This window comes from Montipora foliosa, chromosome 14 (assembly GCF_036669935.1).
Source record: "Montipora foliosa isolate CH-2021 chromosome 14, ASM3666993v2, whole genome shotgun sequence".
NCBI classification, from domain to species: Eukaryota; Metazoa; Cnidaria; class Anthozoa; order Scleractinia; family Acroporidae; genus Montipora; species Montipora foliosa.
The window spans coordinates 25,795,259-25,822,758 of NC_090882.1; the positions used below are offsets into that span (position 1 = coordinate 25,795,259).

At 42.0% G+C, this 27,500-nt stretch overlaps 1 protein-coding gene and 12 non-coding genes across 13 annotated transcripts; 5 read left to right on the forward strand and 8 right to left on the reverse strand.

Moving 5' to 3' along the window:
- Positions 1 to 1,215: 1,215 nt before the first annotated feature.
- Trnai-aau (transfer RNA isoleucine (anticodon AAU)) lies at positions 1,216 to 1,288 on the reverse strand. The gene has a single exon. It is a non-coding gene; the product is annotated as a tRNA-Ile (tRNA).
- Positions 1,289 to 2,264: 976 nt separating this feature from the next.
- On the reverse strand, positions 2,265 to 2,336 carry Trnai-aau (transfer RNA isoleucine (anticodon AAU)). Its single transcript has one exon. It is a non-coding gene; the product is annotated as a tRNA-Ile (tRNA).
- A 214-nt stretch (positions 2,337 to 2,550) lies between these two features.
- Positions 2,551 to 2,624, forward strand: Trnat-agu (transfer RNA threonine (anticodon AGU)). Its single transcript has one exon. It is a non-coding gene; the product is annotated as a tRNA-Thr (tRNA).
- A 6,549-nt stretch (positions 2,625 to 9,173) lies between these two features.
- On the reverse strand, positions 9,174 to 9,246 carry Trnai-aau (transfer RNA isoleucine (anticodon AAU)). Its single transcript has one exon. It is a non-coding gene; the product is annotated as a tRNA-Ile (tRNA).
- An 856-nt stretch (positions 9,247 to 10,102) lies between these two features.
- Trnat-agu (transfer RNA threonine (anticodon AGU)) lies at positions 10,103 to 10,176 on the forward strand. The gene has a single exon. It is a non-coding gene; the product is annotated as a tRNA-Thr (tRNA).
- Positions 10,177 to 11,285: 1,109 nt separating this feature from the next.
- Positions 11,286 to 11,358, reverse strand: Trnai-aau (transfer RNA isoleucine (anticodon AAU)). The gene has a single exon. It is a non-coding gene; the product is annotated as a tRNA-Ile (tRNA).
- Positions 11,359 to 12,445: 1,087 nt separating this feature from the next.
- Positions 12,446 to 12,519, forward strand: Trnat-agu (transfer RNA threonine (anticodon AGU)). The gene has a single exon. It is a non-coding gene; the product is annotated as a tRNA-Thr (tRNA).
- Positions 12,520 to 12,954: 435 nt separating this feature from the next.
- On the reverse strand, positions 12,955 to 13,027 carry Trnaa-cgc (transfer RNA alanine (anticodon CGC)). Its single transcript has one exon. It is a non-coding gene; the product is annotated as a tRNA-Ala (tRNA).
- Positions 13,028 to 13,775: 748 nt separating this feature from the next.
- On the reverse strand, positions 13,776 to 13,848 carry Trnai-aau (transfer RNA isoleucine (anticodon AAU)). Its single transcript has one exon. It is a non-coding gene; the product is annotated as a tRNA-Ile (tRNA).
- Positions 13,849 to 14,935: 1,087 nt separating this feature from the next.
- Trnat-agu (transfer RNA threonine (anticodon AGU)) lies at positions 14,936 to 15,009 on the forward strand. Its single transcript has one exon. It is a non-coding gene; the product is annotated as a tRNA-Thr (tRNA).
- A 2,134-nt stretch (positions 15,010 to 17,143) lies between these two features.
- Positions 17,144 to 18,313, forward strand: LOC137984571 (uncharacterized). The gene has a single exon (XM_068831731.1). The coding sequence runs from the start codon at positions 17,144 to 17,146 to the stop codon at positions 18,311 to 18,313; it is 1,170 nt and encodes a 389-aa protein (XP_068687832.1).
- Positions 18,314 to 20,043: 1,730 nt separating this feature from the next.
- On the reverse strand, positions 20,044 to 20,116 carry Trnai-aau (transfer RNA isoleucine (anticodon AAU)). Its single transcript has one exon. It is a non-coding gene; the product is annotated as a tRNA-Ile (tRNA).
- A 2,955-nt stretch (positions 20,117 to 23,071) lies between these two features.
- On the reverse strand, positions 23,072 to 23,144 carry Trnai-gau (transfer RNA isoleucine (anticodon GAU)). The gene has a single exon. It is a non-coding gene; the product is annotated as a tRNA-Ile (tRNA).
- Between the last annotated feature and the right edge of the window lie 4,356 nt (positions 23,145 to 27,500).

Genomic DNA, 27,500 nt, shown 5'->3' on the forward strand with positions numbered 1-27,500 from the left:
CATCGGTACCAAACTTAGAGTCATCCGATTTCTGAACATCTCTAGTGCTTTCTCAGGCTATTATTGCAAGACAAAGTTTCATCAGATTTCAATTATTGATCGGGGATTCAACAAATGCCATCAAGACTCCTGGAAAAACACACTTACCTTTCGTGTTGATAAGCTGAAAAACTTTTCTGGAAAACTCTAGCTTGCACAATCTTGGGCCTCTACCGATCTCACAGCCAGGAATTCATGGTGACGACACCTTTCTCTAAGTACTCAATGTTAGTTAGATGAGGGCTACAGCTCCGACAAAACCCCAGTGACACGTTTTCGATAAAGTAAAGCACGAAAGGGCCGCCACTGGACTTAAGACCAGTACTTTTCACCTCTTAAGCGAGAATCATTCCACCAAACCAACAAGTCCTTAAAGAAAATTTCAAGACCAAACTCCCTCGGAACAAAATCAGCTAGGTCACTGAGCAAACAACTGTAAAATGACCTATTGCCGATTGCTGTAATAGATTTTTTGCTTCTGAGGTATTTCGGTTGACTTCAGAATGGTGCAAGAGTGGAGGATCCGGGTATCGATCCCGGTACCTCCCGCATGCGAAGCGGCCGCTCTACCATTTGAGCTAATCCCCCGTTACTATAGCCCATTGATAAGACACACCAACAACCTTTTAACGAAGACAGGGAAGATTGGTCAGCTCCAAATTGTTTTCAGTGCGAGACATATCCAAGATGGTGCTAACCAACAAACTCTACAACCATCGGTACCAAACTTAGAGTCATCCGATTTCTGAACATCTCTAGTGCTTTCTCAGGCTATTATTGCAAGACAAAGTTTCATCAGATTTCAATTATTGATCGGGGATTCAACAAATGCCATCAAGACTCCTGGAAAAACACACTTACCTTTCGTGTTGATAAGCTGAAAAACTTTTCTGGAAAACTCTAGCTTGCACAATCTTGGGCCTCTACCGATCTCACAGCCAGGAATTCATGGTGACGACACCTTTCTCTAAGTACTCAATGTTAGTTAGATGAGGGCTACAGCTCCGACAAAACCCCAGTGACACGTTTTCGATAAAGTAAAGCACGAAAGGGCCGCCACTGGACTTAAGACCAGTACTTTTCACCTCTTAAGCGAGAATCATTCCACCAAACCAACAAGTCCACAAAGAAAATTTCAAGACCAAACTCCCTCGGAACAAAAGATAGAGAAAGACTTGGTCCATGTGAGGTTCGAACTCACGACCTTGGCGTTATTAGCACCACGCTCTGCCGACTGAGCTAACGGACCAGGTTACTCGGTACTCATAGCGTTTTTTGAACAACCGGTCTTATCTGATTTCGTGCTTAAGTGACGATTGTTGTAATAGAATTTAGTGTATTGAGGCATCTCGGTTAACAAAAGAATGAAAGGGGTAGTTTCTAAAGAAACTGTGATGCTGCGTCGGTGGGGAAGCAGTATACAAAAATTTGGTTTTATCAACGGAGTTGATAATGTAAATTGGCCACCGTACAGAGATTCTATTAGCTTTTAGAATCTCTGTACGGTGGCCAGTTTACATTATCAACACCGTTGATAAAACTCAATTTCGGTTAACAAAAGTGGAGAATCCGGGTATCGATCCCGGTACTTCCCGCATGCAAAGCGGGCGCTCTACCATTTGAGCTAATCCCCCGTTACTATAATCAACTTAAAATGCACTGACCAAGAACCTTTTAAGGAAAAAAGGGAAGATTGGTCAGCTTCAAATTGTTTTTAATGCAAGACAGATCTAAGATGGTGCAAAAGAACAAACCCTGTAACCACCTGTGCCAAACTTAGAGTCGGCCGCTTTCTGAACATCTCTGGTGGTTATTCATGCCATCCTTGCAAGTCAAGGTTTTATCAATATATCGATTGATCGGGAATTCAACTCATGCCATCAAGGCTGAGGGAAATACACACTCACCTTTTGTGTTGATGAACTCAAACATTCATCTTGTGAAAAGTTCTAGCTTGCAAAATGTTGGGCCTCTACCGATCTCACAGCCAAGAATTCCAGGCGACGACAACTCTCTCCAAGGACTCAATCTTAGTTTCGTGAAGGTAACAGCTCCGACAAAATCCCAGCGACACGTTTTCGATAAATTAAAGCACGAAAGGCCCGCCCCTGAACTTAAGACCGGCACTTTTCATCACCTAAGGCAGAATTACTCTACAAGACTAACAGGTAGAGAAAAAAAATTTGAAGACCACACTCCCTCGGAACAAAAGATGGAAGAAGCCTTGGTCCATGTGAGGTTCGAACTCACGACTTGGCGTTATTAGCACCACGCTCTGCCGGCTGAACTAATGGGCCAGGTCATCTATGATATGATGCGTTTAGAAGGAATTTCAACTTCCAAGATGGCCGGGAGAAAAACGACACCAACCGGCCAATTCTTGTTTTCGTGCGATCGAGTTTCATGCGCCAATGTGGAGGGAACATAGATGCGTAAGTACAAAAAAGGAAGCTTCTCTGTCAAACGAAATAAATGTTTTCGATTTCATTTTCAAGCACGCAATCTAAGCATGGCGCCGTAGCTCAGTTGGTTAGAGCGCCTGTCTAGTAAACAGGAGGTCATGGGTTCAAATCCCATCGGTGCCTTGAGATCAGTGTATCTTATATTGTCATGGTCTGGCTGCACTTTCTTGCAGTTGACTAACACCATCTCTTTGGAGTCATTTCTTTCCTTGAGAGTTAACGCGTTTTTGAAAAACTGATCGTTCTTCGTTCTTCAATAGACTTACATACATCATTTTACAGTTGTAGCCAAGTTTCCTAGCCCAAGAAAGGAAGCGAGGCTCCCGGTGAACCTGTTTTGATACAAACCTTTGTGTTTTTCTAATGTTTATGTAGACTAATTGGAATTACAGTAACACAATTTACATGATAAAAGCAGTGAGGTCTGTATCAATACAAGGTCAGCGGCAGCCTCGCAGCCATTCATAGCCTAGGTCACTGAGCAAACAACTGTAAAATGACCTATTGCCGATTGCTGTAATATAAAAGTATCTGCGGTACGCAGTTTAGCAGATATTTGTTTTCTGCACGCTTCGTTAAGAATCTGTTTGTGCATTCCTGCACAATTCATGTCCCCGATGAATTGATGGTACTCGTATTTGCATACGAGCTATTTGATATAAATAGGGTGTGCATTGTAGTGGTTCAAGTGTTCAATTTTCACCAGCGTTCAATTTTCACATTAGCGCTCTGATGAAGGGCTAACGCTCGAAAAGTCAGCTTTTCAATCTTTGTATAGTTAGTCATAGCCTGAAAGGTTTTTTTTTACGATCTCTATGGCTGCAACGGATAGTGGCAATATCTTGACGGCTTCTTATCGATTTTGTTTTTAGTGTGGAGAATATGGCCACCTCAGCGTGAGCTGCAAGTCTAGGGATAGCGCCCAGACCTCCTCTAGCTCAACGGCTAAATGACTAAAGGGGTAGACGTTTCGAGCGTTAGCCCTTCGTCAGAGCGAATCGAGGGATTCTGGGTTACGTGCAGTTTTTATAGTAGAGTAGGAGTTACGCTATTGGTGGTAACATGGCAACGTGAAAAGTAGGAATATATTAGTTAAATGAAAAGCGTTCGTTAATACCGTGAGGATTAAGGGTGCCGATTTGAAAGATGAATTTTTGTTCCAGATTCTTGCGGCTTTCCGTCGTACCTAGATGTAGGGAAAGGCCGCAGATAGCCATGTGTTTTTTGGAGTGGTTAGGCAGATTAAAATGGCGAGCGACTGGCTTAGATGCATCCTTGTCATTCTTCTTGTCTTCTTGTTTTAACGCTTAACTGTTTTTCATTCGCCGGCAACTATTACAAACAAATTAATGGTGTAGCGATGGGCACAAGAATGGGACCTATCTATGCCAATCTTTTTGTAGGATATGTTGAACACCAATTTTTTAATCAGTACAACGGCCCCAAACCTGAACTCTACGGCCGCTACATCGACGACTGCATCGGCGCTATTTCATCCAGCAGAGAAGAACTCGATCAATTTATAACCTCCGTCAACTCTTTTCATCCGGCTCTTAAATATACCTGAGAAATTTCGGAAACTTCATTGGCTTTCCTAGATATCAAAGTTTCTATTAGAGGCAACGTGCTATGTACTAGTGTGCACTACAAACCTACTGATTCACACAGTTATTTGTTGTATTCATCGTCACATCCATCACATGTCAAGAACTCCATTCCTTATTCTCAATTTCTTAGACTTCGACGTCTATGTAGTGATGACTCCGATTTTTCCAGCAAATCAGAGGAGATGTGCCAGTTCTTCGAAAAACGTGGCTATCCTGTCTCTGTGGTCAAAGCGGGCCATCATCGCGCCCAACAATCTGATCGACAGTCGTCACTACAAACGTCACAGAAAGATAAGAATGACAGAATTTCATTCACCCTCACTTTCCATCCTCATAATCACGCAGTCAAAAGCATCCATTCTTAGTAATTTTAAATTACTCCAAAATGATCCCGAGACTGGTAGAATCTTTTCGCAACCTCCACTTATTTCATTCAAACGCGACAAAAACGTAGGCAACTTTTTAGTTAGAAGCGCGCTCAAAACCAACGAGCAACCCGGCACTTTCAAATGCGCGCGCTCACGATGCAAAACTTGTCTTTTCATTGTTAACACTAGCAAGATATCGGGACCTAAGCGATCTGTTAAGATCACCGATCGTTTCACGTGTACCTCCGCAAACGTCATTTATTGCATAACCTGTACGTTATGCAATAAATTATACATTGGTGAGACAGGTAGACGACTAGGTGACCGATTCCGCGAACACCTTCGCGATGTTGAGAAGAATGACAAGGATGCATCTAAGCCAGTCGCTCGCCATTTTAATCTGCCTAACCACTCCAAAAAACACATGGCTATCTGCGGCCTTTCCCTACATCTAGGTACGACGGAAAGCCGCAAGAATCTGGAACAAAAATTCATCTTTCAAATCGGCACCCTTAATCCTCACGGTATTACGAACGCTTTTCATTTAACTAATATATTCCTACTTTTCACGTTGCCATGTTACCACCAATAGCGTAGCTCCTACTCTACTATAAAAACTACACGTAACCCATAATCCCTCGATTCGCTCTGACGAAGGGCTAACGCTCGAAACGTCAGCTTTTAGAATCTCTGTACGGTGGTCAATTTACATTATCAACTCCGTTGATAAACCAAATTTTTGTAGGCTAAATGACTAGATGACGGCGATCATAAAGTTGAGTATGCTTTAGAGTTTTTCGACACGTACACAATCGCCTGCTTAAGGAAAGTGGGTGCATGAGGGTAGCGGTGGCAGTGTTAAAGGTCGTTTGAAGTCTCATTACGAGTTTTGGGGAGTCTGTGTTAGATGCCTCGCAATTTGCGACCAGCATGATCAGGGAGGGTTATAGGCTACCTTTTAGTGAGTATCCAACTCCTTGCTTTCTCAAGAATAATAGATCTGCTTTTAAGCACCCCGAGTTTGTTGTCAAAGCTATTGAAGAGCTTCTTTGCAATAATTGTATTATTGAGCACGAATTTCCTCCATATTGTGTCAATCCTCTAACCGTGGCGGAGGGCAAGAAGCTCCGTCTCGTTATCGACCTACGCCATGTAAACGCATTTGTTTCTAAAGTAAAATTTAAGTACGAAGATCTTAGATCTCCTTCCCAAGTTCTGGAAGAGAATCATTGGTTTTTTACCTGGGATCTTGAGTCAGGTTATCATCATGTCGACATCTTTGCAGATCACCAAAAGTATTTAGGATTTTCGTGGATAATTAACGGTAAACCCAGATATTTCTGCTTTTCAGTTCTACCATTCGGTCTAAGCTCGGCTTGTCATTGTTTTACTAAGCTTATGAGACCCTTAGTTAAGCGCTGGCGCTCTATGGGCCACCTGTCCTTTGCTTACTTAGACGACGGTTTTACTAGTCAGCCGGACTTCATCTCCGCCATGGCTGCAAGTACCATCCAAAGAAAGGAGCTCAGGTTGTCTGGCCTCGTGACTAACGAAGAAAAATCTAATTGGGAGCCTAGGCAAGTCGGAGAGTGGCTCGGCCTTGTAATCGATACCATCGCTATGCAATATAGAGTACCAGATAAGAAGTTAAATTCAAGCCCTTCGTGAAAGAGGTCGTGCTGCTACCAAGGATAAAAGATCTCTTGTTGGAAGGCGATCCTGTAAAAGACGAGGCAGTCTGTTTCTGTTGGCTGCCCAGCGTTTAGAATTTTAGCATTACGGCTTAAGTTTATCTGAATTATTTATTTCTGTTTTCCCGCCACATTTTCTTGCATTGTGCATCAAGGCCTTACTCACTTAGAGTAAGCTAATTGGCCCATTTTATGGAGTGAAGGAATCTTTATTGCCATTAGTTCCTATGGCATGTTTACGCGCTTTTTTGTTAATAATTATTTATGCAAAAGCCATTTAGGCTGGGTAAGCCATTTAGGCTGTGTAAGCCATTTAGGCTGTGTAAGCCATTTAGGCTATGTAAGCCATTTAGGCTACGTAAGCCATTAAGGCGATGCTAATAACTCGGTTGAAGGGGTAGTTTCTAAAGAAACTGTGGTGCTGCGTCGGTGGGGAAGTAGTATACAAAAATTTGGTTTTATCAACGGAGTTGATAATGTAAATTGGCCACCGTACAGAGATTCTAAAAGCTGACGTTTCGAGCGTTAGCCCTTCGTCAGAGCGAATCGAGGGATTATGGGTTACGTGTAGTTTTTATAGTAGAGTAGGAGCTACGCTATTGGTGGTAACATGGCAACGTGAAAAATAGGAATATATTAGTTAAATGAAAAGCGTTCGTAATACCGTGAGGATTAAGGGTGCCGATTTGAAAGATGAATTTTTGTTCCAGATTCTTGCGGCTTTCCGTCGTACCTAGATGTAGGGAAAGGCCGCAGACAGCCATGTGTTTTTTGGAGTGGTTAGGCAGATTAAAATGGCGAGCGACTGGCTTGGATGCATCCTTGTCATTCTTCTCAACATCGCGAAGGTGTTCGCGGAATCGGTCACCTAGTCGTCTACCTGTCTCACCAATGTATAATTTATTGCATAACGTGCAGGTTATGCAATAAATGACATTTGCGGAGGTACATGTGAAACGATCGGTGATCTTAACAGATCGCTTAGGTCCCGATACCCTGCTAGTGTTAACAATGAAAAGACAAGTTTTGCATCGTGAGCGCGCGCATTTGAAAGTGCCGGGTTGCTCGTTAGTTTTGAGCGCGCTTCTAACTAAAAAGTTGCCTACGTTTTTGTCGCGTTTGAATGAAATAAGTGGAGGTTGCGAAAAGATTCTACCAGTCTCGGGATCATTTTGGAGTAATTTAAAATTACTAAGAATGATGCTTTTGACTGCGTGATTATGAGGATGGAAAGTGAGGGTGAATGGAATTCTGTCATTCTTATCTTTTTGTGACGTTTGTAGTAATGACTGTCGATCAAATTGTTGGGCGCGATGATGGCCCGCTTTGACCACAGAGGCAGGATAGCCACGTTTTTCGAAGAACTGGCACATCTCCTCTGATTTGCTGGAAAAATCGGAGTCATCACTACATAGACGTCGAAGTCTAAGAAATTGAGAATAAGGGATGGAGTTCTTGACATGTGATGGATGTGACGATGAATACAACAAATAACTGTGTGAATCAGTAGGTTTGTAGTGCACACTAGTACATAGCACGTTGCCTCTAATAGAAACGTTGATATCTAGAAAATAATAATAACTCGGTTCCCGCATTCGCGGCTCTCTCGCAAATTACGCGCGTGTGTCTATAATTTTAGCCAACTTTGGCCTCTTTATGTGTGTGCTTTGTAATAGCCCGCGCAATTGAGGGCGGCGTGGATGCATTTACTCACACGAAGTGTGTTCTTGTTTCAGTGTTATACAGATACATTCAGTAAAGGGATCTGGTCCGACGCCAGGGAATTGGAGGATCCTGAAATGGTTGTTCTAGTTCAGTCCTCAAAGGCGGTGAAAAGGGCGCCCACGAAAGGAATCTCTACTACTACTACTATTCGTGAAGAGTTCAAGACCCATGCATCGCCATTTGCCGTTAACATTCAACAGTTAAGCATGCACAGCCTGAAATCTGGTGCAGCATCAAACTCATTAGACTCTGACCTGATTGACAAAAGGCGCTACATTTTAAGTGTCCAAGTCGTTGAAATTATAAAGAGCATTATGAAAAGTCCTGTCAGGGGACGAGGAGTAGTCTCGGCCTGACCCAGATTTCCTTAGGTTTCTTCTGGCCTCCCTGGCTCTTCTCGATAATGGAAATTCTATCATTTTTTCTCAGTATTGTGTAAAGTATTTATTTGTAAGAAATAAACACGGTATGTTGTCGTTTACCGACCCATAACCAATAACTCAAGCTCTTGCCTTGTCATGTTATTCCTCTTGGTTATGGGTTCAATCATTCTGTAGATAAGGGCAGAATAGATTTTTTGCTTCTGAGGTATTTCGGTTGACTTCAGAATGGTGCAAGAGTGGAGGATCCGGGTATCGATCCCGGTACCTCCCGCATGCGAAGAGGGCGCTCTACCATTTGAGCTAATCCCCCGTTACTATAGCCCATTTATAAGGCACACCAAGAAACTTTTAACAAAGACAGGGAAGATTGGTCAGCTCCAAATTCTTTTCAATGCGAGACAAATCCAAGATGGTGCTCACCAACGAACTCTACAGCCATCGGTACCAAACTTAGAGTCATCCGATTTCTGAAATCTCTAGTGCTTGCTCAGGCTATTATTGCAAGTCAAAGTTTCATCAGATTTCAATTATTGATCGGGGATTCAACAAATGCCATCAAGGCTCCTGGAAAAACACACTTACCTTTCGTGTTGATAAGCTAAAAAACTTTTCTGGAAAACTCTAGCTTGCACAATCTTGGGCCTCTACCGATCTCACAGCCAAGAATTCATGGTGACGACACCTTTCTCTATGTACTCAATGTTAGTTAGATGAGGGCTACAGCTCCGACAAAACCCCAGTGACACGTTTTCGATAAAGTAAAGCACGAAAGGGCCGCCACTGGACTTAAGATCAGTACTTTTCACCTCTTAAGCGAGAATCTTTTCCACCAAACCAACAAGTCCAGAAAGAAAATTTCAAGACCAAACTCCCTCGGAACAAAAGATAGAGAAAGACTTGGTCCATGTGAGGTTCGACCTCACGACCTTGGCGTTATTAGCACCACGCTCTGCCGACTCAGCTAACGGACCAGGTTACTCGGTACTCATAGCGTTTTTTGAAGAAGCGGTCTTATCCGATTTCGTGCTTAAGTGACGATTGTTGTAATAAAATTTAGTCTATTGAGGCATCTCGGTTAACAAAAGAATGAAGGGGGTAGTTTCTAAAGAAACTGTGATGCTGCGTCGGTGGGGAAGCAGTATACAAAAATTTGGTTTTATCAACGGAGTTGATAATGTAAATTGGCCACCGTACAGAGATTCCATTAGCTTTTAGAATCTTTGTACGGTGGCCAATTTACATTAACATTCATCTTGTGAAAAGTTCTAGCTTGCAAAATGTTGGGCCTCTACCGATCTCACAGCCAAGAATTCCAGGCGACGACAACTCTCTCCAAGGACTCAATCTTAGTTTCGTGAAGGTAACAGCTCCGACAAAATCCCAGCGACACGTTTTCGATAAATTAAAGTACGAAACGCCCGCCCCTGAACTTAAGACCGGCACTTTTCATCACCTAAGACAAAATTACCCTACATAACGAACAGGTAGAGAAAAAAAATTTGAAGACCACACTCCCTCGGAACAAAAGATGGAAGAAGCCTTGGTCCATGTGAGGTTCGAACTCAAGACTTGGCGTTATTAGCACCACGCTCTGCCGGCTGACCTAATGGGCCAGGTCACCTATGATATGATGCGTTCAGAAGGAATTGCAACTTCCAAGATGGCGGGGAGAAAAACGACACCAACCGGCCAATTCTTGTTTTCGTGCGATCGAGTTTCATGCGCCAATGTGGAGGGAACATAGATGCGTAAGTACAAAAAAGGAAGCTTCTCTGTCAAACCAAATAAATGTTTTCGATTTCATTTTCAAACACGCAATCTAAGCATGGCGCCGTAGCTCAGTTGGTTAGAGCGCCTGTCTAGTAAACAGGAGGTCATGGGTTCAAATCCCATCGGTGCCTTGAGATCAGTATATCTTATATTGTCATGGTCTGGCTGCACTTTCTTGCAGTTGAGTAACACCATCTCTTTGGAGTCATTTCTTTCCTTGAGAGTTAACGAGTTTTTGAAAAACTGATCGTTCTTCGTTCTTCAATAGAGTTACATACATCATTTTACAGTTGTAGCCAAGTTTCCTAGCCCAAGAAAGGAAGCGAGGCTCCCGGTGAACCTGTTTTGATACATACCTTTGTGTTTTTCTAATGTTTATGTAGACTAATTGGAATTACAATAACACAATTTACGTGATAAAAGCAGTGAGGTCTGTATCAATACAAGGTCAGCGGCAGCCTCGCAGCCATTCATAGCCTAGGTCACTGAGCAAACAACTGTAAAATGACCTATTGCCGATTGCTGTAATAGATTTTTTGCTTCTGAGGTATTTCGGTTGACTTCAGAATGGTGCAAGAGTGGAGGATCCGGGTATCGATCCCGGTACCTCTCGCATGCGAAGCGGGCGCTCTACCATTTGAGCTAATCCCCCGTTACTATAGCCCATTTATAAGGCACACCAACAACCTTTTAACGAAAACAGAGAAGATTAGTCAGCTTTAAATTGTTTTCAATGCGAGACATATCCAAGATGGTGCTAACCAACAAACTCTACAACCATCGGTACCAAAGTTAGAGTCATCCGATTTCTGAACATCTCTAGTGCTTGCTCAGGCTATTATTGCAAGTCAAAGTTTCATCAGATGTCAATTATTGATCGGGCATTCAACAAATGCCATCAAGGCTCCTGGAAAAACACACTTACCTTTCGTGTTGATAAGCTGAAAAACTTTTCTGGAAAACTCTAGCTTGCACAATCTTGGGCTTCTACCGATCTCACAGCCAGGAATTCATGGTGACGACACCTTTCTCTAAGTACTCAATGTTAGTTAGATGAGTGCTACAGCTCCGACAAAACCCCAGTGACACGTTTTCGATAAAGTAAAGCACGAAAGGGCCGCCACTGGACTTAAGACCAGTACTTTTCACCTCTTAAGCGAGAATCTTTCCACCAAACCAACAAGTCCAGAAAGAAAATTTCAAGACCAAACTCCCTCAGAACAAAAGATAGAAAAAGACTTGGTCCATCTGAGGTTCGAACTCACGACCTTGGCGTTATTAGCACCACGCTCTGCCGACTAAGCTAACGGACCAGGTTACTCGGTACTCATAGCGTTTTTTAAACAACCCGTCTTATCTGATTTCGTGCTTAAGTGACGATTCTTGTAATAGAATTTAGTCTATTGAGGCATCTCGGTTAACAAAAGAATGAAGGGGGTAGTTTCTAAAGAAACTGTGATGCTGCGTCGGTGGGGAAGCAGTATACAAAAATTTGGTTTTATCAACGGAGTTGATAATGTAAATTGGCCACCGTACAGAGATTCTATTAGCTTTTAGAATCTCTGTACGGTGGCCAGTTTACATTATCAACACCGTTGATAAAACTCAATTTCGGTTAACAAAAGTGGAGAATCCGGGTATCGATCCCGGTACTTCCCGCATGCAAAGCGGGCGCTCTACCATTTGAGCTAATCCCCCGTTACTATAATCAACTTAAAATGCACTGACCAAAAACCTTTTAAGGAAAAGAGGGAAGATTGGTCAGCTTCAAATTGTTTTTAATGCAAGACAGATCTAAGATGGTGCAAAAGAACAAACCCTGTAACCACCTGTGCCAAAATTAGAGTCGGCCGCTTTCTGAACATCTCTGGTGGTTATTCATGCCATCATTGCAAGTCATGGTTTTATCAATATATCGATTGATCGGGAATTCAACTCATGCCATCAAGGCTGAGGGAAATACACACTCACCTTTTGTGTTGATGAACTCAAACATTCATCTTGTGAAAAGTTCTAGCTTGCAAAATGTTGGGCCTCTACCGATCTCACAGCCAAGAATTCCAGGCGACGACAACTCTCTCCAAGGACTCAATCTTAGTTTCGTGAAGGTAACAGCTCCGACAAAATCCCAGCGACACGTTTTCGATAAATTAAAGCACGAAAGGGCCGTCCCTGAACACCTATGATATGATGCGTCTTAAGCTGTAAATCAGAAGGAATTTCAACTTCCAAGATGACGGGGAGAAAAACGACACCAACCGGCCAATTCTTGTTTTCGTGCGATCGAGTTTCATGCGCCAATGTGGAGGGAACATAGATGAGTACGTACAAAAAAGGAAGCTTCTCTGTCAAACCAAATAAATGTTATCGATTTCATTTTCAAACACGCAATCTAAGCATGGCGCCGTACCTCAGTTGGTTAGAGCGCCTGTCTAGTAAACAGGAGGTCATGGGTTCAAATCCCATCGGTGCCTTGAGATTAGTGTATCTTATATTGTCATGGTCTGGGTGCACTTTCTTGCAGTTGAGTAACACCATCTCTTTCCTTGAGAGTTAACAAGTTTTTGAAAAACTGATCGCTCTTCGTTCTTCAATAGAGTTACATACAGCATTTTACAGTTGTAGCCAAGTTTCCTAGCCCAAGAAAGGAAGCGAGGCTCCCGGTGAACCTGCTTTGATACAAACCTTTATGTTTTTCTAATGTTTATGTAGACTATTTGGAATTACAGTAACACAATTTACGTGATAAAAGCAGTGAGGTCTGTATCAATACAAGGTCAGCGGCAGCCTCGCAGCCCTTCAGAGGCTAGGTCACTGAGCAAACAACTGTAAAATGACCTATTGCCGATTGCTATAATAGAATCTTTTGCTTCTGAGGTATTTCGGTTGATTTCAGAATGGTGCAAGAGTGGAGGATCCGGGTATCGATCCCGGTACCTCCCGCATGCGAAGCGGGCGCTCTACCATTTAAGCTAATCCCCCGTTACTATAATCAACTCAAAATGCACTGACCAACAACCTGTTAAGGAAAAGAGGGAAGATTGGTCAGCTTCAAATTGTTTTTAATGCAAGACAGATCTAAGGTGATGCAAAAGAACAAACCCTGTAACCACCTGTGCCAAACTTAGAGTCGGCCGCTTTCTGAACATCTCTGGTGGTTATTCATGCCATCATTGCAAGTCATGGTTTTATCAATATATCGATTGATCGGGAATTCAACTCATGCCATCAAGGCTGAGGGAAATACACACTCACCTTTTGTGTTGACGAACTCAAACATTCATCTTGTGAAAACTTCTAGCTTGCAAAATGTTGGGCCTCTACCGATCTCACAGCCAAGAATTCCAGGCGACGACAACTCTCTCCAAGGACTCAATCTTAGTTTCGTGAAGGTAACAGCCCCGACAAAATCCCAGCGACACGTTTTTAAGCTGAAAAAGTCTTCTGCAAAACTCTAGCTTGCACAATGTTGGGCCTCTACCGATCTCACAGCCAGGAATTCATGGTGACGACACCTTTCTCTAAGTACTCAATGTTAGTTAAATGAGGGCTACAGCTCCGACAAAACCCCAGTGACATGTTTTCGATAAAGTAAAGCACGAAAGGGCCGCCACTAGACTTAAAACCAGTACTTTTCACCTCTTAAGCGAGAATCATTCCACCAAACCAACAAGTCCAGAAAGAAAATTTCAAGACCAAACTCCCTCGGAACAAAAGGTAGAGAAAGACTTGGTCCATTTGAGGTTCGAACTCACGACCTTGGCGTTATTAGCACCACGCTCTGCCGACTGAGCTAACAGACCAGGTTACTCGTTACTCATAGCGTTTTTTGAACAACCGGTCTTATCCGATATCGTGCTTAAGTGACGATTGTTGTAATAGAATTTAGTCTTTTGAGGCATCTCGGTTAACAAAAGAATGAAGGGGGTAGTTTCTAAAGAAACTGTGATACTGCGTCGGTGGGGAAGCAGTATACAAAAATTTGGTTTTATCAACGGAGTTGATAATGTAAATTGGCCACCGTACAGAGATTCTATTAGCTTTTAGAATCTCTGTACGGTGGCCAATTTACATTATCAACACCGTTGATAAAACTCAATTTCGGTTAACAAAAGTGGAGAATCCGGGTATCGATCCTGGTACTTCCCGCATGCAAAGCGGGCGCTCTACCATCTGAGCTAATCCCCCGTTTCTATAATCAACTTAAAATGCACTGAGCAACAACCTTTTAAGGAAAAGAGGGAAGCTTGGTCAGCTTAAAATTGTTTTTAATGCAAGACAGATCTAAGATGGTGCAAAAGAACAAACCCTGTAACCACCTGTGCCAAACTTAGAGTCGGCCGCTCTCTGAACATCTCCGGTGGTTATTCATGCCATCATTGCAAGTCAAGGTTTTATCAATACATCGATTGATCGGGAATTCAACTCATGCCATCAAGGCTGAGAGAAATACACACTCACCTTTTGTGTTGATGAACTTAAACATTCATCTTGTGAAAAGTTCTAGCTTGCAAAATGTTGGGCCTCTACCGATCTCACAGCCAAGAATTCCAGGCGACGACAACTCTCTCCAAGGACTCAATCTTAGTTTCGTGAAGGTAACAGCTCCGACAAAATCCCAGCGACACGTTTTCGATAAATTAAAGCACGAAAGGGCCGTCCCTGAACACCTATGATATGATCCGTTTTAAGCTGTAAATCAGAAGGAATTTCAACTTCCAAGATGACGGGGAGAAAAACGACACCAACCGGCCAATTCTTGTTTTCGTGCGATCGAGTTTCATGCGCCAATGTGGAGGGAACATAGATGAGTACGTACATAAAAGGAAGCTTCTCTGTCAAACCAAATAAATGTTATCGATTTCATTTTCAAACGCGCAATCTAAGCATGGCGCCGTAGCTCAGTTGGTTAGAGCGCCTGTCTAGTAAACAGGAGGTCTTGGGTTCAAATCCCATCGGTGCCTTGAGATCAGTGTATCTTATATTGTCATGGTCTGGCTGCACTTTCTCGCAGTTGAGTAACACCATCTCTTTAGAGTCATTTCTTTCCTTGAGAGTTAACGAGTTTTTGAAATACTGATCGTTCTTCGTTCTTCAATAGAGTTACATACAGCATTTTACAGTTGTAGCTAAGTTTCCTATCCCAAGAAAGGAAGCGAGGCTCCCGGTGAACCTGCTTTGATACAAACCTTTGTGTTTTTCTAACGTTTATGTAGACTAATTGGAATTACAGTAACACAATTTACATGATAAAAGCAGTGAGGTCTGTATCAATACAAGGTCAGCGGCAGCCTCGCAGCCATTCATAGGCTAGTTCACTGAGCAAACAACTGTAAAATTGCATTGCTAAATATACATGTGACTTGTATTGCGCAAACTAATTAAGGCCGCAACTTTCGAATATTCCGCAATTTATATAATCTGATGACGTCATAGACGCAATTTACAACTTTATGACTTGCTAGTCAGAAGAACTGTGAGACGCCATTGGGTAAATGTCTTTCTTTGATTTAAGTTAACATTTGCATTTCTCTTACTAACTTCAACTCTGTAATTTAGATTTTGAACGTCTACACCCCCTGCGATGACTGTGAAATAAAGGAGTAGTTTAAAACCATGGAAACTCTTCGGCTAGCAACACATTCAAAATCCAAGGTGGTTTGCTACAAAGCGACAACTGGATCATACTAAAGATGTCTGAGAATACAGCTGCAATCGAAGAAGCCAAAAGCAAGCGCACATCAGCTAAAGGACGATTTACAAGAAAGAGGAACTTCCTCATCAAGTCAATAGAAAGCGATGAAGGAATTGAAGTAGTTGAAACAAATTACGCAAATTTAGCTGTAGCGTATGATGAACTCGAAGATAAGCATGAAACCTATGTTGAGTTATTGCCGGACGAACAGTCTGAAGAAGCAGAAGATTGGATGACAGGAGTCCAAGAGAAATTTAATGATGCGACTGATCGCAAGAACAAATATGTGGAGCAAATCACTTTAAAAGAAAGAAGAACACGCGAAGACGCAGAACGTCAAAGATACATTGACAGAGCGCGAACTATATGGGACACGTCTTAAACGAGTATTGGGCAAAGGGTCCCGACTTGCTCAACAACTTGTTAGGAGTTTTGATACGTTTCAGAGACAACAGAGTTGCCTTTATAGGAGACATTAAGAAGATGTACCACACGGTGAAAACATTGGAATTAGACCAACATACTCACCGATTTCTATGACGCGTAATGAATATCAAGAAGCAGCAGACATAATCCAAAACAACACTTACATGGACGATATCATCGAAAGCAAAGATAACCTTGCAATGGCCCGCAAGCTAAGCCAAGACATAGAGAAAGCTATCGTCAAAGGAGGATTTCAAGTCAAAGAGTGGATATTCTCAGGAGATATTAGTGAGTAAGAAGAAACAATTATGGTACAGAAACCACATACATCAACAGAAAAGATACTCGGGATCAAATGGAGTCCATATGAAGATCAGCTATGTTTTGAAGTCAAGATCAAATTCTCACCGAAACGAAAGATGACTGCTTAAGCAAATAACGCAATCAGCGAAATTCCCCCTCAACAACATACAAAGAGGATGCTACTCTCACAGATATATAGTGTGTACGATCCTCTTGGACTAGCTGGACCGTTTACTGTAAGAGCGAAGATTCTAATGCGGCACTTGTGGGGAAGCGATCGGAAGCTAGACTGGGATGATCCCATTCCTGAAGAGAATAAAGAGAATTGGATTACTTTCTTTAAAGATTTGCAAGAGATGAACCAAATACGATTCATGAGATGTATGAAGCCCTCAGATGCAATTGGAGAACCTATTCTCATAGTATTTAGTGATGCATCTCAAGACGCATATGCTGCATGCGCGTACGTACGATAGAAACGACAAAATGGTCAATTTGAAAGTAACTTGATATCATCTAAGAATCGCCTGGCACCAATCAAAAAATTATCTATCGATCGTATCGAACTATGTGGAGCAGTATTGAACAAACGCCTCAAGGCCTTCGTAGAAAAGGAATGCAAATACCGATTTCAAATCATTTATCACATCGTTGACTCACAGATTGTACATGCTATGATACAAAAACATTCCTACGGATTCAACACATTCGCTGCCACAAGAATAGGAGAAATACAAGAAGGAACAAGCCAAACCGATTGGTACTGGGTAGAGAGCAAACACAATATCGCTGATTGTATCACGAGAGGTAAGAAGCCTAGCGATATCGGGCTCGAAAGCACATGGCAGAAAGGACCCGAATTCCTAAAACAACCAGAAAACGAGTGGCCAATAACTCGCAATTATTTAGAACCCCAACTACCAGAACCGGTCAAGACGGCAATGGCTACAAATATCGAAGCATTTCAAGATACCCTGGCTGGAAGAATTGACATCAACAAATACTCAAATTACAACAAGCTATTAAGAGTGACTGCAAGAATTATGAAACTCTACCACAGAAACCCCAAATCATCGCTAAAAAACGCGACAAACGATCTCACTCCACGTGATGTGGAAAAGGCTGAATTGTTCTGGATCCGCGAAGCTCAACAGAACATGGGGAAGGATATCGAGAACGGAAAATACAAACGATTATGCCCAAAGATGCGCGAAGATGGTGTATATATGATCAGAGGACGCAGCGAATTATGGATGGAGATGAGCTACAACAAGAGAGAAGTGATACTCCTACCATACGATCATCCATTCTCACGTCTATTTGTAGAGCACAAACACAGAACAGGACATCATGGCGTTTTAACTACAGCCAGCAAAGTACGCACCAGGTACTGGATTCCAAAACTTTTGAAACTTGTGAAATCAATCAAGTCAAAATGCGTCATTTGTAGAAAACTTGATAAAAGAGTCAGTGAACAAATAATGGGCAACCTGCCAACTGATAGACTCAAACCAGCCCCACCTTGGTACAGTATGGGTATCGATCTATTCGGACCCTATAGAATTCGAGATGAAGTAAAGAAAAGAACAACATCTAAGACGTATGGAGTTATATTTACTTGTTTAGGGACAAGAGCTGTCTACTTGGATATAGCAGCAGACTACAGTACAGACAAATTTTTAATGGTACTTAGACGATTTGTGTCACTGCATGGTTACCCATCTAAACTATTCTCAGATAATGGTACCCAACTCGTTGCAGCAAATAAAGAGCTCTCTAACATCACCAAGAATTGGGATTGGAACAAACTTAAAGGTTTTGGCGTAACTGAGGGATTTGAGTAGATCTTTACATCCGCAGACGCACCCTGGCAAAACGGAGTGACAGAAGCTCTCATTAGATCTGTAAAACGAGCCATTAACGCTTGCATCGGCGACAGTATTTTAACATTCTCGGAGTTACAAACAGTACTTTATGAAGTTGCCAACTTACTTAATGAGAGACCAATAGGAAGACACCCTACATCACCTGATGACGGAGCGTATCTTTGCCCAAATGATCTGTTGCTTGGCAGAGCCACGTCTCGAGTACCAAGTGGCCCATTTGACGAGAAAGCGAACAACAGGCAACGATTCATATTTGTACAAACAGTAATCTCCACTTTCTGGAAGAAGTGGACGAGAGATTATTTTCCAAGTTTGATAATAAGACAGAAATGGCATACTTCCCAAAGAAACATGAAGACAGGAGACATTGTTCTAATCCAAGATTCCAATTTAATCAGAGGACAATGGAAGCTCGATAAAGTCTCAAATACCTATCCAGGAACGGATGGAAAAGTGCGCAAGGTTGACGTTCAATATAAGAACCTCAATGCAGATGAACCTACTGCAAAATATAAAGGCAAAGGCTATGTTACTGTACAAAGGCCTGTACAACGACTGATATTACTACTACCTATTGATGAACAATGAGTGGAATCTCAGTTTATTTAAAGGTACTTACTAAACCTCATTTCAGACAGGGGAGTGTATTACTAAATATACATGTGACTTGTATTGCGCAAGCTATTTAAGGCCGCAACTTTCGAATATTCCGCAATTTGTATAATCTGATGACGTCATAGACGTAATTTACAACTTTATGACTTGCTAGTCAGAAGAACTGTGAGACGCCATTGGGTAAATGTCTTTCTTTGATTTAAGTTAACATTTGCATTTCTCTTACTAACTTCAACTCTGTAATTTAGATTTTGAACGTCTACACTCCCTGCGATCACTGTGAAATAAAGGAGTAGTTTAAAACCATGGAAACTCTTCGGCTAGCAACACAAAAATGACCTGTTGCTGATTGCTGTAATAGAATTTTTTGCTTCTGAGGTATTTCGCTTGACTTCAAAATGGTGCAAGAGTGGAGGATCCGGGTATCGATCCCGGTATCGATCCCGGTACCTCCCGCATGCAAAGCGGGCGCTCTACCATTTGAGCTACTATAGCCCATTTATAAGGCACACCAACAACCTTTTAACGAAAACAGGGAAGATTGGTCAGCTCCAAATTGTTTTCAATGCGAGACATATCCAAGATGGTGCTAACCAACAAACTCTACAACCATCGGTACCAAACTTAGAGTCATCCGATTTCTGAACATCTCTAGTGCTTGCTCAGGCTATTATTGCAAGACAAAGTTTCATCAGATGTCAATTATTGATCGGGCATTCAACAAATGCCATCAAGGCTCCTGGAAAAACACACTTACCTTTCGTGTTGATAAGCTGAAAAAGTCTTCTGCAAAACTCTAGCTTCCACAATGTTGGGCCTCTACCGATCTCACAGCCAGGAATTCATGGTGACGACACCTTTCTCTAAGTACTCAATGTTAGTTAAATGAGGGCTACAGCTCCGACAAAACCCCAGTGACACGTTTTCGATAAAGTGAAGCACGAAAGGGCCGCCACTGGACTTAAGACCAGTACTTTTCACCTCTTAAGCGAGAATCATTCCACCAAACCAACAAGTCCAGAAAGAAAAATTTCAAGACCAAACTCCCTCGGAACAAAAGATAGAGAAAGACTTGGTCCATCTGAGATTCGAACTCACGACCTTGGCGTTATTAGCACCACGCTCTGCCGACTGAGCTAACAGACCAGGTTACTCGGTACTCATAGCGTTTTTTGAACAACCGGTCTTATCCGATTTCGTGCTTAAGTGACGATTGTTGTAATAGAATTTAGTCTATTGAGGCATCTCGGTTAACAAAAGAATGAAAGGGGTAGTTTCTAAAGAAACTGTGATGCTGCGTCCGTGAGGAAGCAATATACAAAAATTTTGTTTTATCAACGGTGTTGATAATGTAAATTTGCCACCGTACAGAGGTTCTAAAAGCTAATAGAATCTCTGTACGGTGGCCAATTTACATTATCAACACCGTTGATAAAACTCAATTTCGGTTAACAAAAGTGGAGAATCCGGGTATCGATCCCGGTACTTCCCGCATGCAAAGCGGGCGCTCTACCATTTGAGCTAATCCCCCGTTACTATAATCAACTTAAAATGCACTGACCAACAACCTTTTAAGGAAAAGAGGGAAGATTGGTCAGCTTCAAATTGTTTTTAATGCAAGACAGATCTAAGATGGTGCAAAAGAACAAACCCTGTAACCACCTGTGCCAAACTTAGAGTCGGCCGCTTTCTAAACATCTCTGGTGGTTATTCCTGCCATCATCGCAAGTCAAGGTTTTATCAATATATCGATTGATCGGGAATTCAACTCATGCCATCAAGGCTGAGGGAAATACACACTCACCTTTTGTGTTGATGAACTCAAACATTCATCTTGTGAAAAGTTCTAGCTTGCAAAATGTTGGGCCTCCACCGATCTCACAGCCAAGAATTCCAGGCCACGACAACTCTCTCCAAGGACTCAATCTTAGTTTCGTGAAGGTAACAGCTCCGACAAAATCCCAGCGACACGTTTTCGATAAATTAAAACACGAAAGGCCCGCCCCTGAACTTAAGACCGGCACTTTTCATCACCTAAGGCAGAATTACCCTACAAGACTAACAGGTAGAGAAAAAAAATTTGAAGACCACACTTCCTTTGGAACAAAAGATGGAAGAAGCCTTGGTCCATGTGAGGTTCGAACTCATGACTTGGTGTTATTAGCACCACGCTTTGCCGGCTGACCTAATGAGCCAGGCCACCTATGATATGATGCGTTCAGAAGGAATTGCAACTTCCAAGATGGCGGGGAGAAAAACGACACCAACTGGCCAATTCTTGTTTTCGTGCGATTGAGTTTCATGCGCCAATGTGGAGGGAACATAGATGCGTACGTACAAAAAAAGAAGCTTCTCTGTCAAACGAAATAAATGTTATCGATTTTATTTTCAAACACGCAATCTAAGCATTGCGCCGTAGCTCAGTTGGTTAGAGCACCGGAGGTCATGGGTTCAAATCCCATCGGTGCCTTGAGATCAGTATATCTTATATTGTCATGGTCTGGCTGCACTTTCTTGCAGTTGAGTAACACCATCTCTTTGGAGTCATTTCTTTCCTTGAGAGTTAACGAGTTTTTGAAAAACTGATCATTCTTCGTTCTTTGTTCTTCAATAGAGCATTTTACAGTTGTAGCCACGTTTCCTAGCCCAAGAAAGGAAGCGAGGCTCCCGGTGAACCTGCTTTGATACAAACATTTATGCTCTCTTAATGTTAATGTAGAGCAATTGGAATTACAACAACACAATTTACGTGATAAAAGCAGTGAGGTCTGTATCAATACAAGGTTAGCGGCAGCCTCGCAGCCATTCATAGCTAGGTCACTGAGCAAACAACTGTAAAATGACCTATTGCCGATTGCTGTAATAGAATTTTTTGCTTCTGAGGTATTTCGGTTGACTTCAGAATGGTGCAAGAGTGGAGGATCCGGGTATCAATCCCGGTACCTCCTGCATGCGAAGCGGGCGCTCTACCATTTGAGCTAATCCCACGTTAGCTTAATTGTAAGGCACACCAACAACCTTTTAGCGAAGACAGGGAAGATTGGTCAGCTCCAAATTGTTTTCAATGCAAGACATATCCAAGATGGTGCTAACCAACAAACTCTACAACCATCGGTACCAAACTTAGAGTCATCCGATTTCTGAATATCTCTGGTGCTTGCTCAGGCTATTATTGCAAGTCAAAGTTTCATCAGATGTCAATTATTGATCGGGGATTCAACAAATGCCGTCAAGGCTCCTGGAAAAACACACTTACCTTTCGTGTTGATAAACTGAAAATGTCTTCTGCAAAACTCTAGCTTCCACAATGTTGGGCCTCTACCGATCTTACAGCCAGGAATTCATGATGACGACACCTTTCTCTAAGTACTCAATGTTAGTTTGGTGAGGGTTACAGCTCCGACAAAATCCCAGCGACACGTTTTAGATAAAGTAAAGCACGAAAGGGCCGCCACTGGACTTAAGACCAGGACTTTTCACCTCTTAAGCGAGAATCATTCCACCAAACCAACAAGCCCAGAAAGAAAATTTCAAGACCAAACTCCCTCGGAACAAAAGATAGAGAAAGACTTGGTCCATCTGAGGTTCGAACTCACGACCTCGCCGTTATCAGCACCACACTCTGCCGACTGAGCTATGGACCAGGTTACTCGGTACTCTTAGCGTTTTTTGAACAAACCGTCTTATCCCATTTCATGCTTAAGTGACGATTGTTGTGATATAATTTAGCCTTTTGACTCGTTTCGGTTAACAAAAGAATGAAGGGGATAGTTTCTAAAAAAACTGTGGTGCTGCGTCGGTGGGGAAGCAGTATGCAAATGGTTTTATCAAGGGAGTTGATAATTCTTGTTTTCGTGCGATCAGAATTGAGGGAGGGAAATACCTCCTTTCTCTAAATACTCATTGTTAGTTTGATGAAGGTTACAGCTCCGACAAAATCCCAGCGACACGTTTTCGATAAAGTAAAGCACGAAAGGGCCGCTACTGGATTTAAGACCGATATTTTTCACCTCTTAAGCGGGAATCACTTCACCAAACCAACAGGTCCAGAAAGAAAATTCGAAGACCACTCTCTCTCGGAACAAAAGACGGAAAAAGACTTAATCCATGTGAGGTTCGAACTCAAGACCTTGGCGTTATCAGCACCACGCTCTGCCGACTGAGCTAATGGACCAGTATACTTTGCACTCATTGCGTTTTCGTTGTAATTCAGGAGGAATTTTAACTTCCAAGATTGCGGTCGCGTTTCAAACGCCAAGCTAGAGGGAACAAGCATGCATACGTACAAAAACAATTGCTTTGTGGAACTAGACTGCGAGCAGTCCCTTCGTAAATTAGTCGGGCGTCCTGCTTTTCTGCGACAGTCGTGTTTTGTCACGCAAACAAATAAAATGACCAAGGAAGGCTTGGGAAGAGGAAAGAAAGAACTGTAACCGACGCGTTTAACGGGAAATTCCGATTGTACCGCTAACAATGGAAAGCTGTCAGACTCATTTGACGAGATAATTACATAATTACTATTGAAAGAACGATGTGTCAAAGAACATTTGCTGACCAAGTGAATATGACTACCGCGGTAGATTCAGGGCCTCTGTACACGACCCCGGGTTGAGTCACCGCGGTGGATAACCTTTTTACAGTCAAATGTTTGTAAGCGTTTACATGAAAACAGTAGTCATGCTGGATCAGCCCCCCTTGCCGGGTAACCCTTTTTGAGACTCAATTTGACCTGGATAGAAGGGTTAAAATTTCTTCATATAAACATCGTTTGAACGTCACTCTTTTTTCGGTTCAGCGTTCTTGTCCAAGCGCAGCCTGTAGCAAAATGGCGGAGGCGAGAAGGCATGAAGAGAGTGTGGAAAAAATAACGTCAACTTGGCAGTGGTAAAATGGCTGATAACGTCAACACAAATATGGATGATTCTGATGATTGCATGGTTCGTCCGCCATTTTCTTTTCTGACAAGTAGTTACCAGCCATTTCAACCGAGACGAAAAGGAACTGACCCGGGTCAGCCGAGATCGACCCAACCTTCACCCAGCCCGGGCTCGTGTAAACGTAAAATTAGACGCTGAACTGAGCCGGGTCGGTGTCCATCCTGGGCTCGTGTAAAGCGGCCCTCAGAGTTCCTTCAAATGCACGATATTGTTTTTAAAAAAGAACAAAGGGTGGCTGTAGAAGTATTTCTTTCCGGTAAAGATGTAATGGCTGTATACCGACTGGTTTTGGGAAAAGCATGATTTACCAGAGCTTTGTTCTTTTAAAAAATTCTTTCCCAAGCGAGCTGAACAAAGCAGCATCGATTGTGGTAATCGTCCCCCTCCGAAGTACTGCTGAGGACCAGCTGATGTCAAATGATTTAAGAGCATTTCAAGGATTTAATAAGCATGAATCATCTATTCTTAAGAGGAATTTGTCTTTGACAGTGGTCGACGAATGTCACACCGTCAAAACGTGGTAAGCGCGAAAATGCTTATATTTGACAGGAATCTATTTATTGCGAATAAATGTCAGCGTCTTTTTGTAATTTCATCCATAAAAATTAAACAGCAGATATGATGATGGATTATCTGGAAAAAGTGGACGCTTCATAGGTCTTTCTCGGCCGTTGGCAAAACCAGGACCGGACCGGATCGGATCGTATTGATAAAACTCGGACCGGATCAATAACAAAATTCCCACCAAAAGTAGACGGTCACCAGACAACGTGCTGCAAAGAGGAGAAGCCGAATTCGGTGCCTTTCTCTCTTGTGTAATCGTCTCCTCATTTATTGAGACTCATCGAAATGTCTTTTTTCCAGAGGTGATTACAGATTCAGAAGCGGAATTATAAAAGATACGATGTGACGAATTGTCGCCAATAAGCGAATTGACTGCGTACACAACCGTCTTCTTCTTTAAACAAGAATTCATTACTTTCCCCCAGTCCCTGACAATTCCATTCTTTGTCGCTGCGCTCAGCCAAATAAAAACTATTTCTCATATAAACACTACAGAGAGTAATCCATCAGCCGCGTTCATTGAACACACAATATTGAGGTCTACGCAAGAACAAATTAGCCAAAAGGACACTTACTCTTCAATGCAGTAGACTATCGCAAAAAACTGAAGAAAAAAAAACAGCGTGGTGATTAAGCCGGATATCCAAAACCAGTAAAAAAAAATCCTTTATGAGAAAAAACTGGAAACGTGTTCTCCAAACCAATGCAAATTCACCTAAAACGACCAATGGAGTTAAGAGGTCGCAAAAAATGTAAACAACACCAAACTTCTCCGAGCAAAGCAACGTAGATAACTGAATGTCACAGACCAAAAGGCTGGTACAAATAGCTAAAAGTACGAATGCCAAGCATAGCAACGACCCGTGTACCCATGGGAAATACATTATTGCACAATAGCCTGATTTAGAAACAGAACGGGAATATCAATTGACGATGGCGTGCGCAGCAAAAATATCCATATTAGGTCATATTAGAGTATAATCCAAACTATTCTGCGAGCTCTCCCTTCGTCAACTGACGTTCTCTTTGTTCTGTTCAACATGTCCTCTACCTCTGAAATGACGAATATCGACAATTCCCAACTTTCCCTGGATTGACTGTTATCGTCAATTTAGATTACTCTGTCCCAGGACAAGTTGCATTCCTAGACAGGATTTGAACCCGAAGCACCCAATTTGAGGAAATGTTTTTATCCCCTTAATGACTAAGCAGCAAAAAATATTCATATTATGTCATATTAGAGTAGAATCCAAACTATTCCTATTTTTTTCTGGATTGGCTGTTATCGTCAATTTAGATTACTCTGTCCCAGGGCTTGTGGTAACAGATGAAAAGAAAAAAAGGTAAAGTTGCATTCCTGGACAGGATTTGAACCGGGAGCACCGTGACCTACTTAGAAGAAAATGTTCTTAATCAATCCTGACAATTGTACCGACTATTTACCATCTCTAATTAGTATATATAAAATAAATGCTGAATAGTGGTCAAGTCTTGTGCTTGATTTTAAAATGGTTACCGGTAGCTTTCTCTTGAGGTTAGGTAACCGACATTTTCTCTTGTTTAAACTTGTTTCTTAGCGAGTGATAATACACATTTACAGCGGCATTCGAAAAAACAGAAAATATTGACATATTTTAAAAAATGTGATAGTCTAGTGGTTAATTGAAAGGGTTATTAATCGAGCATTTCCAGGTTCGAATCCTGCGACTTCAGGCATGCATTGGGGTTCGCTAGCGCTGGAACACCAATTGAGGACACTGTAAACTGAAATTAACAATGAAAAGCAAATCAAGTTAAATGCGCTTATTCAGAGGTCGAGGATGGGTTGTTCTGTTGCTAAATCAGGCTAATGTACAATTGTCAGGAACTGGGGGAAAGTAAATAATTGTTGTCAGCTTTAATGCATGTTTGAAGAAGACGACCGTTGTTCGCTTATTGACGACAATTCGTCACATCGTATCTTTTATAATTCCGCTTCGGAATCTGTAATCACCTCTGGAAAAAAGTAAATGAAGAGACGACTACAACAGAGAGAAAGGCACAGCGGGAAGTTTGTCATTGATCTGGTCCGAGTTTTGTCAATCCGATCCGGTCCGATCCGGTCCGATCCTGATTTTGCCAACGGCCGTCTTTCTCGCAGCCCTATGGGCCAATCAAAAAGCTTAGAAGGAGCACGAGCAGATACGAGCTAGGACTTCTAATCCTATACCAGCATGAACAAGTATGACTAGTATATGGTGTTGTAAGCGGTTGTGAGTCACTTGTCTACGGCTTCCGTGAGGGCCTGTTGGGTTGCCATGATTTCATGCGCTGTTAGTAGGCTCTTCTTGACTCCATGATTGTGAATTTATAATTATAGAGAAAGTGGCTGAGAGGGCTATGTCACATTATATCAGGGTATTTAGGGGAAATCTTAAGTTGATCACGCGTTTAAAGCTCGAAAATGGTAATGTGGAATTCCTATACTGATGAAATTATCGTTGCATCACAAACAAGATGATTATGAGCAAAAACTACCTTTATCTATGCGATTTGCCGTAAACTTAAAAAACGGTCGGACCACACTTTTTTTCAAGATTACCCAAACGCAATCCGTTTCAATCTTGTTCATTTTTGTCCATCCATATGCTTGTCCTTCCTTTTGCTGTATTTCTTTTATGTTCCTCAAAAGTTTTAAGTGGTTATTGCAATGTTTGATTCTACTTTTTGGCCATTTTGGGTGTCGTGAAATTGCACAATTTGCGTGACATAGCCCCTTTAAATGGGGGGTTGGCTGACAGTCAGGATCATTTAAATCTGAATAATAATAATAAAAATCTACTTCTCCAAATGAACATTTTCAGCATTTCTCAAGCTTGATGATATTTTTTTACGAAATTTTGCGCTCGAATTTTGTGTTATTTGCATCTGTCAAACATGGGGGGCAGGTTCTAGTCGTTCATCTGATATCCCTGGATTTAATTCTTGGGTTGGTAGGACAGGCGGAGGTGTAGTTTTTCTCGCTGATTGTTTATATTTCAACAACGAGC